A 13,172-nucleotide genomic window follows, 5' to 3' on the forward strand; every position below is an offset into this window, starting at 1 on the left:
GCAAAACTGTGTTTGTACAAAGTTTAGAGCATACCAAAAACCTTACAGACTTCCTGCTGTTTACTTGCATTTTTCCTCCCTGTGTCTGTCATAACTAATTAGTTTCATGTCCTTTGGGTAACAGCATGTTAATTAAATATCAGAAACCATGGGGAAAAGTGGCATGAGATTTTTTTGCTATGCAGTTTAACAGTAAGTGACAAGCACTAAACTTTCACCATCATGTACAAACACTGTAGGATTTCCTTATGACGTTCCCAACCATAAATTCTAATATGCCATGCAAGTATCAGTTCAGTAAAATTCACTGGATGCTTACAAGCAGCACTAAAAAGGGCAACACCTAAAGCAAAATTTAGGAAGCTTCTTCAAAGAGCTGGAAGACAATTTGTAACTAAACAGTTTTATTGACTTTTTTCTTTTTTTTTTCCTTTTTTTTTTCTTTTTTTGGCAAAATAAAAAACACAAAATAACCACCAAGATTAAAGGCCATAGACAGCATTAACCAAATGAACCAGCCACTTGGTTATAGTAGCTGATTACTAGAACAACTGGATATTATTGCATATACCTCAGGTTCATTTATATATCCATTACAGTTTGGCAAGATTACAATCATACAGTAGCTTTGGTTCTGTAAAACCTAGTAGCAATACTTACTTAAAATGTGACAGGTTAACATTTTGTGACAACAGATATTTATCTCAACTTAGTCTTGACACATCTAGCCTCCACACTATACATTATCACTGACCAAGAATTAAGGAGACGCATTTGCAGCCATCATTTATAGCCCTTCTTTATCACCATACGGTGGTGAATCTTACAGGGGTAGGAATCTCTCACTTGCTTTCTTTACCAAATGTTTGTAAAGCAGCATCTCTTTCCATGATGGGCGGTTTCTACCATCCTGTGGTAGAATCTGCCAAGAATTAGTTCATTCAGAATGCAGGTATGTAGAGGTGTATATGGCTTTCAGTCCAAAGCCTTTCCTGACCTACAGTACTGGGGTTTGACTGCACTGCCTTGCCTTTGAATACAGAAAAAAACACAAACAAACAAACAAACAGCTTTTCACATTGGTATGCTGAGCTGCCAGCACAAAACAATATTAACGAACCTAATACACAATACTACCTCGATTACAGAATTGTGCCTGAGACACCATACAGGATTGCATGTGTATGTTCTACAGTCTACGTATTCTAGTTTTGGTCTTGTAAAAAATGTCTCATTCTTATGTAACCTAGTGTAACACTGCAGCTTTAGAGTAATGGTTGATTAAAAGTCACAAACACACAGGCTATTTGAAAACACTGGAGGCTTTTCCTTTTCTTACACCACTCGTGCAGAATTCCCGCCTTTCTGCCATCATTTTGCCCCCAGCTTTCTGGGAATACCTACTTCCAGGTGAAATATATCATCTACTTAAAAATAATCTACCATTTTGAGTTCTACCTGGGAAAAGCTATTAAAAAATTTGGATTGAACTGAAATGATCTTGTGTGTGAAGACCCTTCTTCATTTATAAAAAGCTGGAACACTAGATAACTCCTGCTTGTTTTTGCAGCCCTTTCATTTGCTTGCACTGAAGCAAAAAGGAACTCGGATGAGGAATGGCTGCATGGTTAAGAATCCCGCAGAACAAGGTAACTGCCATGCAGTAATTCAAATGCAAGCAGTATAACTGCTTTTTGCATTCAGATCCATACTTGTATAAGGATATAAATTAATAAGCCCTTCTAAATGATTTTTAGAAATATCCTCCTTGATCTAGATATATGAAACCTCTGAATACTTAGAATCATTAGATTTCACATGGCCCACACAGTCATAATTATTTGCACTTACATGGCAAATATTAGAAATACATTTGCCTGCAGTTGAACAGGTAATTATACTGCCTATTATTCAGCTGAGCAAAGATCAAGCACTCTATATCTTGTAGTTATTGGATCTTATTCTAACCCTTTACTTTAGAAAGGGGAAATAACCATCTAATTATATTACCAGTGCACAGTACTTATTTTAAAAAAGACAACCTATACTAGGCAACTAGATTTTTTCCTAAGATTACTTTTTCTGAGATACTCTAAAAGCGGTCTCTTATGATTGACGATTGTCTATTTCACTGTACTGACATAGTAAAAATAGTTAAAATCTAATTACAAAGCTGCTACATGGTTATTTTGTGTCTGTAAAATAAAATGGTATCCAGAATTTTATCTGAAAAAACCACACCAGACAGTATAAAAATATTTCCCAACTGGAGATTGAAACATTAATGCTGGAATTATTTTTTTTATATATAAAAAGAAATGTAATAATGGTAGACATTTATCTGCTTACTAGCCAAAAATATACATGTGACTTCAAGGAGCTGTTCCAGGCTCACTTTCAGTGAGCTTGTGCTTTTGACCTTAGCAATAATAAATGCACGTGTGGAACAAAGTTTCCTGAAAACCTGAACTACATCTTATTTCTAACCGTAAGACTAAATTCCGACACTGGCTATGGTTTTCCGCTTATTTGCTTTGTTCAGGCAACTACAGCAGAGGAATTCCAGAAGCACCACTTCCGCTTTGAATGGTGTTTATTCAGTGCAACATCTTCCTTTTCTCTTTCTTTTTTAACTCGCTGGTAGTGATCTTCTTCTTTTAAATACCACACAGGCGGCCACCGATGCCTCTCAAAATATTCTTGATTATCTGATTAAAAAAAATAAAATCAAAAAGCCCTCAAACAAGCCAATAAGATACACAAATCCCAGAAACGCCTTGAGTATCTGCAAAAAGCCATGCTGCTAATCATTCATCCAGTCTCCACATTAGCTGTCTTATCAGGGATTCCCCCAGTTTCTTTGTATGCCTTACTTAGTGTGAAAAGACTTTGAAAGTAGTTATGCTCAACAGGCTTCGGTCCACCAAAGAGTGGCTTGTAAAAAAAGCAAGCCCTTTACAGAGTGCATTTTTCATTGTGGAGCCTGAAAATAGCTCCGTTCCTTTTAGCATTGCTGAAATAGGTAAAGAGCATAATGCTTGCCCAGGAATCAGGCTAATGATTATGACCTTTCTTTACAGATAAAAATTTATGAATGCTACTCAAGATAGCATGGAGGTTCAGTCTCATGGCTTAGCTATCTGAGCTCATCTTTGTCTTCCTGCTTAATCAGCTGGGTGGGGACAAAGAAGGGGAAGACCCATGAAAACTGAGGAGGAAAGTTGCCCGTACCTGAAGATTTAGCTTTGATTTCCTTGCGGAATTTGGAGCAAACACTGTTGTAATTGGTGCAGATGTAGTGCAAGCACCAAGCTGCCAGTTGGTTAGCATTGTGAAACTGCAAAGAAAAACAAAGAGCTTATTTCATTTCCTGAGGTTATCATTCATTTTGCAGCCCCAATGAACAACTAAAGCTAGAACAGTCCCCAGCAGATTGTATCTGGCAGCACTCTCCCAAGCACACAAGGAAGCTTTTGAGGCTGAAGTGGCATTTAGGTGCCCTAGACCTTGTCACACAGTTCTGCTGGAAACAACCTATGGCCCAAAAGGCTCATGAAAAGGTGCTTAGTATGCACAGCATCTGGTCAACTGCATTCAGTCCCACACAGGATCTGAACCCAGGGCACGCTGGACCTGAATTTTCTGGTATGATTGTACAGTCATATATCCCTATCAGTTACTGCAAACCCTGCTCTGAAGTAATTCCCTGGAAACCTACGCTTGTGGACAGAAATCAAGTATTACTGAAAACTCAATACAAAATCCTGTACAAGCTTCCTGTGGTCATAAGGAACCACAGCTGTAACACAAGTCAAATTGCATAGCATGTGTATCTATTTTGGCATTTTGACTACGATGATCTTCTCAGGTTATAAACACATCATATCAATGTAGGTACTGGGCATGGAGGATATCCTAACAGTAGTTAAACATATTACTTCTGTCTTCAACCAGGAGGAAAAAAAGAAAACGGAAACATAAAATCAGAATTAAGTGATGCAAGCTGCCTTTTCTTGGAGGGGGTTCAGTCCTGGTTTTGCAAGAGAGGCACTTTAAAGCCAGCTGCAGGATATCTTGCATGGTGGCCAACTTGTGCTGTATTTCAGTGCTACTTAAACCTGAGACTACAAGCCAAGCTGCAGGCCAGACTCATCATTAGTGTGAAATCAAGAATAATAAAATAAATTAAAAAAAACCCCTTGAATTTGTACTTCTGTATCTGGGAGACTGCTGTATCACTCCTTTTGGAAAACAGAGGTGTGCAGTTTACCTGTGAGCTGGGGGCTCTCTCTTTTCATGGTTCATGGACTCAAAACCGACTGAAATATGTTTGAACATAAAGCAGTAGGATTTGTACTCACTCCGAACTATCAGATGACTGGCTCTTAGTAGCCAGTCGAAGCATATAAAAAATGTTGCCTTTGCAATACAGGTCTAAATATACCTACAAGAACTGAATTGAAAGGAACCCAAGAATCGGTCACCATTACAAAGCTGAACAGCTTCATTACATTGCATTTCATGTTACTGAAGCATGGCCATGAAAACTCCACAATCAAGAAAAACTAAAATATATATTTGAAAGGCAACTTCTCCGAGATTAAATAGATGCTTCACCTTTGAACTAACAGAAACAAACCTGCTTTAAAATAGAAGATAAAAACAGGTTTTCTTGTCAGCCACTCTCAGAACTGCAGACTTTGAGCCACTTAGAAGCAATGCTCAGAACCACTAAGGTGCTGAAAGCGAGTCCTGTAGCTGACCAGAATATCTTTAAAAACCAGTGCACACTGACCTGTGCCAATTCTAGATAGGATAGTACTTCTCCATCTATTGCAACACCACTCATGGAGGCTTTTGTCAGCTCTTGTACTGCATGCTGTTCTGTTAGAGGAGAAAACTTATGACTCACGCAGGAAATGGTCACATTTCAAGGTCAGATCATACACAGGTAACAAAGAATGAAGGTGGCATGTTCTCCCTCCTCCTAATGTTAATTCTAGTATTGTGCAAGTGTCACATTCACCCAGGTATCTTGAGAAACTTCATATTTGGGAAAGTCAAATTCTGGCCTTTAGAGTTGTGGCTGGAGATTCTGCATTACAGATATATACTGTCTTGCTCCAGTGAAGCACAGTCCATATGAGGATTTGCCCCTTTGCCTCAAGCCAAACTACTTATTTCTGGTTTCACACACAATTCTTATCTCTTTCTTACAGAAAGTGACCCTGCAGTTAATAATCACATATAGAAGGACACATTTCAGCAGCCACTAGTCCCTTTCTGGCAGAATGTATGAGTGTAATATTCAATATAAATTAGAAATATGGATCAGCTGTCTCTCTTGGGTAATGCAAAAGCAGTAGCCAAGGTTTTAGGCGCCATTGCATTGTGGATTTATTAACAAGTATACCCACAGCACTGATACAAAAAAATTCACTTCAGGTCCCCTTCAGATTCTTAGATTAGTAATTTCTAGGGATCCAGATGAATGCTGACCAGCTCCCCCAAAGTCATTTCAGTTTAAGAATCTTTAACCCTTTCCTATAACCATTTCCTAGAAACTTAAGAGGTTTGAGTGTTTTTTGGGGAAATGCTGTCAGCTGATTTAATTCTACTGGGTTTGGTTGTTGGTAGTAACCTTTGGACCCGAAATTATTTCAGCATGAATTAAGTAGAATGAAATATTCTTAATACTGTATGTACGTTTATGTTGCAATATTTAAAAAAATACCCAAGACTTTAGTTAAAATGTGTGTATAAAATCAGGCAATAAAGATTTGGTCTGTCAGAACCAGTGAAGACAAGGTACACGGGCCAGATGCACAGGAGAAGGAGAGCTAGGATATGGTCTGTGATCAAATTTTGCCTAAATGTTGTAATATAAATACATGTAGCTTTGCTTCATCTGTCTCTTGAGTTTTGGCCTTGGCCATGTCTTCAAAACAATGCCAAGTTGCATACACAGAAAGAAACACACAAATAAACAAAAAAAATGAAACCCAGAGGTCTGGGGTATGTATGGATTTTTACAACTAAGTAGCACCTTATCCTGTAATTTTTCTCTAAATATGTAACTTATGTCTTCCTGAAATGAGGGTTGAATCTCCCGTTTATAAACCAAAATATCCAATTCCCTTCTAGGCAGTGAAAAGGGATCCAGACAGCATTTCTAAAAGACATGACGGTCTAGATCAGTTTTGAATTAGCTTAGTTACTCTCTTTGAATAGAAATGTACAATGGAGCACTTCATTCATTATGAAATGGAAATCTGGGGTCCATCCTGTTTTCATGTAAATTAACAACAACAGAATGGCTATTACAAGACACAGACATTATTGTCAATGCTAAAGAGCAGGTTTACTCTGTTTTTAAAGCAGAGCTTCCTTCAATGTTCTGAGCTGGTTTAGCACAAAACTGAAAAAGGCAAGAAAAAGGCAAACACATTTTTCTAAGTAAAAATATCAATTTCTATTACAATATCCCTTTCAGAAAATAAATACATTTATTTTCCATGACACTTGAGAAAATCCCATGTGTTCCAAAACCACTAAAACATGTTTCAGCCATTGCAGAAGACACTGCATTGGACAATGCCGCAAATTCTTACCTGCTAGCGCAACCAGGTGAGGAAGGCAAAACCGATTTGCCAACGCAATTAACTCAAGTGTGTCCAGTTCCTGACTGGAGGTCAGTTGTTTGGTATACAAGTAATCTAAAACCGCTTGCATGGAAGTCTTGTTTATATTGGGAAGAACTACCTGGAAAAGATATGTAAGAAAAGTGTCTCTGATAATTCAGGATTTCTCATATAGAGGCCATATTTCACTTCTGTCACTTTGCTGGATTGTCCTTTTTTCTCTTTAAGTCATTTTAGAAATACAGGGAAAACTTTTTTCAAACGAGAAGTTTTTCATTAAAGTTCAAGAAGCTGCCAACAGGTAAGCATACCTCCAGATCCTTTGCCAGTTTATATACAAGCAACTCGGTACAAAGTTGCTGGAATTGGATCCACGTCAAACAGTGAATCTGCTCAATGCTTTCTAGCCTGCAAATGCACGGTTATGTGGGATACATAAAAGCCACTGAGCATCTTCTATGCCAAACCTCTGCTGGCAGACTTCTTGTGGAATGTAATCTATCTGCTCCTGGCAAGGGATATTCTGGGGATTCTGAGAATAACCAAAGGATAACAAAAACCCCACCCCTCTCGGTCTGTTTATAAACAACCAAATTATCCAAGTAAATGATGGTTGAGAAGGGACTGAGAACTAAAGAAATGAGGCAAAGAAAACTTAAACCATTTGTGCTACACGTATAATTACTGTAACCACCATGTAATGAAGCTACCAACATTAGGACCAAAGCTATCCAATTTTTTGTCAGCACAACCCTAGCTCCATTTCACTGCAGGGAAGCCTAAAAGAAGAGGAAGGAGAGTTAGAAAGCCTCACTGTAACCTATCACTGCAGCATCCTAACTACAGTTTGAACACAGCATCACTCCTCCAAAGAACAGGGTAAAACCAGTTCTTGCAGGGCTCAAGGTTGCGGCAGGTAAATCTGCTTCCAATATGCAAGCTAGTTGATCCCATTAATCAGTAGTTTGTAACGCACGTCTTCATAACTCAAAAAGAGATGCTGGCAATGAAGAATGCACTGTGGTATTCTGAAGAACTTACAGTAAAAAAATGGCAGAGCAGAAAAATAATAACAAAATTATGATAAGGAATTAAATGTACACGCAACTTAATCTGATTGCTTGGAAGCAGTCAGCATGTACTTCCTGCTAGAAGGGAATTAATCGTCACACAGCTGGTGGTTAGCCGTCGGGGGCTTGGGAACTTTTCTTTCAGCTCTGCCTGGATGGGTGGAATTCAAACCCAGATCTGTTAGCGCTAAAGCATGAACCTCTTATGCATAGCACTTGGGAAACAGCTCAGCTCTCCAATTAAGAGGAACTAATCATGAAACTCATTCTTTATTAATATATTTTTGTTAGCACAGAGAACAGTAAATTCAGTGATTTTTTCCCAAATATAGAAAAAGTAACAAGTAAAAAGTAGATGTTTTTAATTTTTGTACACCAATCAAAGGAGACCATTTGATTCATATCTACGTATATTCTAAAACTTCCAAAAGCATTACTGAATGCTTTAAAATCTACAAAATGGAAGCTAAATATTTTAAATTGGAAAGATGAGCTAAGATTGTTAAGTCAATCATTAAAAATAGGCTGGTAGAAAAAAAATGTATGTTCTTCATTGCCAAATGTTGCTTACTAGAGTCAAACTATGTATTTTTAATGAACCACTTGTTAAGCACGCCTCTGGGAAAGGAATTATGTTTACAGCTGTATTAGAAGAAGCAAGAAAAATCTAAGTAGAACACAATCTTCAGAATATTAAACACAAAAAACTTGAACTCTTCATATGAGCAAGACCTGTAAGTATGGAAAGGAACAAGAAAATCAAAACAAAAATCAAACCCTGGGTACAGGTAAAACACAAGAAAAAAATACTAGCAGAGTGTTTAGAATTTGAAAAACAGACCACCTGGAAATACAAGGCTTCTGCTGCAAAATCTTAATTCAAAGCACTGAGATCTTTTACACTGTACTTCATACCTGCTTTACTTAAGAGGACAAGATGATGCACTAGAGAACCTATGAATATGTATTCACACAACTTTAAAACTTATTTTAAAGTAATTCACAGGTTCATAATTTTTTCCCCTTCATATTTAATATCTTAAAGGATTTCAGGTTTAAACACACATTCCAGCATTGGAGGAAGTCTCATGCCTTGCAGAAGATATGTTATCCTCCTAGACATCCTAATGTAATGCCTTAAGAAGAAAAGCATCCCAGGTCTGCACAGGAAGAATAAAGAATCGTTCCAGGGATTATTGCAACCTTTCAAGTAGATATAGAAAGATGCTTCCATCACCCTAAATCCATCAGAAATTATAACCCAAATGGACAAAACTGGGCAAATACCTCACTGTTCAAGCTTTCAATAAACGATCCTCCAAACATAGCAGACATCCATTCACAGCTACAGATCAGCAGTGGCTTGTGGGCATTTATGGTTCCGTCATCCAATTTAAATGTCACATCTGCCATGGTAACAAAGAAACAGGCATGCTGCAAGTCTGCACTGAATTGAAACTGTCTCAGGAATGTATATTCACTATTAACCAACTATTCTTTCACTTCCCATGACCCACCCCCTGGAAGATAAGGCTAGCATTTTATATAGTTAAATAGAAAGCCTCACTTAAAAGAGGGAGATTGGACATTCAACACTTCGGAAAATGGGGTCACTTATTCAAAAGCTTGTGTGTACTTTTTGAGAAATTAAACTGCAGAGTCCCAGGTTGGAACAGTCTGCCTGAGGAACACTATAATTCTGGCCTCACCCCTCCTTTAAGAACAATATAAGATGTCAGTTTTTGAAGTCTGTGAAGCAACAGTAACACGAATGAGAAAAGAATTAGTGCTTTTCCCATTACAGCATGTATTTACTTACCAGAAAATGTCCCTTTGCAAAGGCACTCTTTTATCCGATTAGCTTTTCTGACATGAAATGCTTTAGTAATCTCTTGATTCATGAAGGCTTCTTTATTCATAATATTCTCCACCATCATTCGCAAATCAAATACTTCCAAGATTTCAGCAATCTGAGCCAGTCTTGTGAGATCTTTTTCATTTTCATCCAGTTGCCCTGTGTATAAAAACTGCAAAACAGTTTTAAAAGGTCCGGCCTGCACAGATGAATCCATTTTTACCACAGTTACAGGACACATCCTATTTGAGACAGGATTCACTTGCATTTCCTTATGCACACTAACAAACCCCTTACCCCAGGATGACAGAGTTCTTGCTGCAGAATTTGTTTCACCAGATTCAGGTTCTAGCGTGTTTAAAGAGTCCGTATTTTCTGGTGGGGGGATTTTAACATCAGCAGAGTTCAAGGATGTCTCATCACTGTCACCATTTGTCTCAAGGTGACTTGTCAGAACATCCTTATTTGTATTTTCTTTATTACACTGTGTTTCATCCAAGTCTGGACTTTCCTCACATTCCATTAAGAAAAGGTCATAAAACTTTGAAGAGGAGGTAGCTAGGTAAATCTTGTGAGCAAAAATGTAGTCCTGCTCCTGCAGAACAAACATAACATCTGCACACAGTGGGCTGTCCAATAAATATCCAGCTTCATTCATGCTCGGTACAGGACACTCAGGAATTTTGATAACTGGAGGAGGGGCTTTTGGAGGTAGGAATGGAGCCTGAAGCAATGGTTTTTGGACCTTCTTCAAATGAGATTTCCAGAACTGCAGGTGTCTTCTGGAGATCAGGGCAGCTCTAATTGCATTGTCAAACACATCTTTAATCCCAAACTGGTCAAATACACTGGTTTCATAGTATGGTATCCCAAGTTCCTTGGCAACCTCTCTGCCTCTTTCTGGTGGCAAAATGTCTCCTCTCTTTATAGGCCTAGAGTTAAACAAAAAATAAACCTTCTCACACAGAGCAATCATCACAAAGTTACTCCAGAAAGCATGGAATTTTACAAAATGTCTCGGCACCAATTCTGAGTAATTACCATTCAAATGAAACAAAATATAAAATTAAGCCCACAAAGCCCTTTGGAAATCTACAACCATGACTCCAGAGAGTTTTAGAATAGCACACACTTGTAATTTTGTTTAAGTTTGGTGGCGTCTTTGCAATGTTACTAAAAATACATAGAAATCATTTGCACAAAATGGAGCAAGCCTTCTCTCTCTTAATGGGAATTTTACAGTAAAAAAAGATGACAGGATGTTCAAGAACTTTCATTATTTAAAAAACCTCCTAACATCCCTTTCTACACAGATATTCTGTCAATGTCTCTCTTTGTCTCCATCACTTAAACTCAAATGGAAATCCTCATGACACGGAAACTCCACAAATACAGCTAAATATGAAATGAGAAATATTTATTAAGCTTATTATGCTTTTAAAGGAAAATCACAGTAGCCTACGACAAAAGTGTAACTGCACACGCACTTTAAGAGATAGGCCTGTTTTGGCTGTAGAAGCATTATGTGGGAACTCACGAATTTTCAGAGCAGCTCTAGTACATGATGTAGGGTAAACAAAACAGCAAAAAGCCTGGGCTTGGATCCATCTTCCCAACAAAAAATCATCCCACCAGAAGACATGACCCAACACTGTGTTCTCTGAGCATGCCATATTGGGCAGACACAAGCTGGCACAGACGTAACACGCTCCAGACAACAGCTTGCTTTAGTCACCAGTTAATAATCAGTTCAGGTCTCTGTGCTAGACACGCAGAGTACTGATTCAAACTTCATTAATGGTGAAATCAGAAAGGAGGATTAGGGAAGAAGAAGAATCTTGAGTTTCGAAAAAATATTTCCTCCTAAAGAGTCAACCAAAAAAGCTCACCCCACCCTCACAATGAACAAATGTTTAATAAACAAACAAACCTACAGAAATTATACTGCCGAGTCAAGAATCTAAATGCAATGCAATGCAAAGTTTTCTAAGAGCCCATGAAATATTAATTCAATCCCTTTATGGAAATTTGTTACAATACAGTCTTTAAATACACGATCATGGATATTATTTCTGTGAATCTGGTCTCATTGTAACTCACATAAAAGGAAGAAATTAGCAGGTAATTGTGGGACTGCTTTGCCCACAAACATGTGAATACTTGCCTTTTGAATCTGGGAAAAACAAAGCTTCTCCAGAATGATCCCAAACTCTCTTTTAATCTCAGAACTTTAAATACTTTAACTTGAAACCACTTTATTTTCTGCCATAATTTAGGATTACATTTACAAAAAAAACCCCAAACCCCCAAAATCTTGAAAGCAGAAAACTGGAGTAGAATCTCTCCGTTTAAAACAGTACCTGACAGTAGTGACAGGGCAGGACATGATCCACATGTTCAGATGGAGAGAGACATACAAAAACCTCCAGTAATCCTTATTATCTCTGTATTATCACAGTGCTCAGGCACTCAAACAAGTTTAGGTGATTTTTTTTTTTTTGTTTAAACTTTACCTTGCCAAAGGCCGTCTGGCTCTGTTAACAGCCTCAAGATCTGCATAGCGGAGATCTAGTTGGCAGCCCACCAGGATGACAGGTGTGCGAGGACAGAAGTGCTTGATTTCTTGGTACCACATCGTTTTCACATGATTCAGGGAATTAGGATTAGCAATTGAAAAGCACAGAACAACTACATCAGACCTAGAAAGGCAACAGGAAAACATGCAATTAAAACCCAACAAACATGCTGCAGCTTCACCTATTTTCATCACTCCAGCTTAAAGCTACTTCACTCTACGCTTCAAAAAATGTGCTGACACCTAGATGTCAGAATACATACTATTTGTGCAGAGGTTTGATAGAAGCTACATATCTCACCACAAAAGCATGGGAGCACAAAGCCACATACCTAGGAAGCACTGCCCGTCTATGCTGAGGATCCCTGCACGTATGAACAGAGCACTAAGAGAGGTAGGGATTGCCATTCTCTACTTTTGCAGTAGTTATTCACAGGCTGTCATTGCTCAAGAAATAATTCTGCTGACTGGATACCTAAATTGCAACTCAAAGATCATTTGGTGCTTAGGAATTATGAAGGAATTATGCAAAACTTAAGAACAGCCATGCAGGCAGACACAGATCACTTCTGAACATGTCACGGAAAAATACCTTTGCTGCACCATTTTAGATACTGAAGTGGTCTCCTTTGCAATGCACTTTGCACAGCAATTCTCTAACATCTTTAATAAATAACCCGTCAGAAGGGCAAATTACTGCAGAATGACCACTTTACAATATAAGCAAAAATAAACATTACAATGAAAAGAAGGTCAGCAAAGTGTAGAATAGGACAGTGGCTTAAATCAGAGTAAGCATGACAGTATTTGCAGGCTTTTAAAGGTTTTAAGAAAAAAAGTACTTCACTAAATAAACTTGCTTTATAAATGGTAAGTACGAGGATTAAGGTTGACAGTTCATCCACTAAACCACTGCCTAACTCTTGTCAGAGCTAGTAGCCTAAGGCAGATAAATACTTGAATACTTGTTTCAGGGCATTTCTAACCTGGAGCAACTTAATTATTTATAAAATGGGATGGGATGTTACAAA

General features: G+C 38.0%; 1 protein-coding gene across 3 annotated transcripts in view; it reads right to left on the reverse strand.

The window, feature by feature from the left end:
* Positions 1 to 382: 382 nt before the first annotated feature.
* Positions 383 to 13,172, reverse strand: part of RHOBTB1 (Rho related BTB domain containing 1) — a 54,671-nt gene continuing 41,881 nt past the window's right edge. For all 3 annotated transcript variants that reach the window (XM_080402724.1, XM_080402723.1, XM_080402725.1), the window contains 7 exons: positions 12,080 to 12,265; positions 9,531 to 10,498; positions 8,999 to 9,117; positions 6,612 to 6,762; positions 4,796 to 4,884; positions 3,232 to 3,337; positions 383 to 2,708 (listed from right to left, as the gene is read on the reverse strand). In XM_080402724.1, the coding sequence (XP_080258850.1) occupies positions 2,539 to 2,708; positions 3,232 to 3,337; positions 4,796 to 4,884; positions 6,612 to 6,762; positions 8,999 to 9,117; positions 9,531 to 10,498; positions 12,080 to 12,265 (1,789 nt within the window). In that variant the 3' untranslated portion in view covers positions 383 to 2,538. The remainder of the gene's footprint in view (positions 2,709 to 3,231; positions 3,338 to 4,795; positions 4,885 to 6,611; positions 6,763 to 8,998; positions 9,118 to 9,530; positions 10,499 to 12,079; positions 12,266 to 13,172) is intronic.

This window comes from Falco punctatus (genome assembly GCF_963210335.1).
Source record: "Falco punctatus genome assembly, chromosome: 9".
In the NCBI taxonomy this organism is placed as follows: domain Eukaryota; kingdom Metazoa; phylum Chordata; class Aves; order Falconiformes; family Falconidae; genus Falco; species Falco punctatus.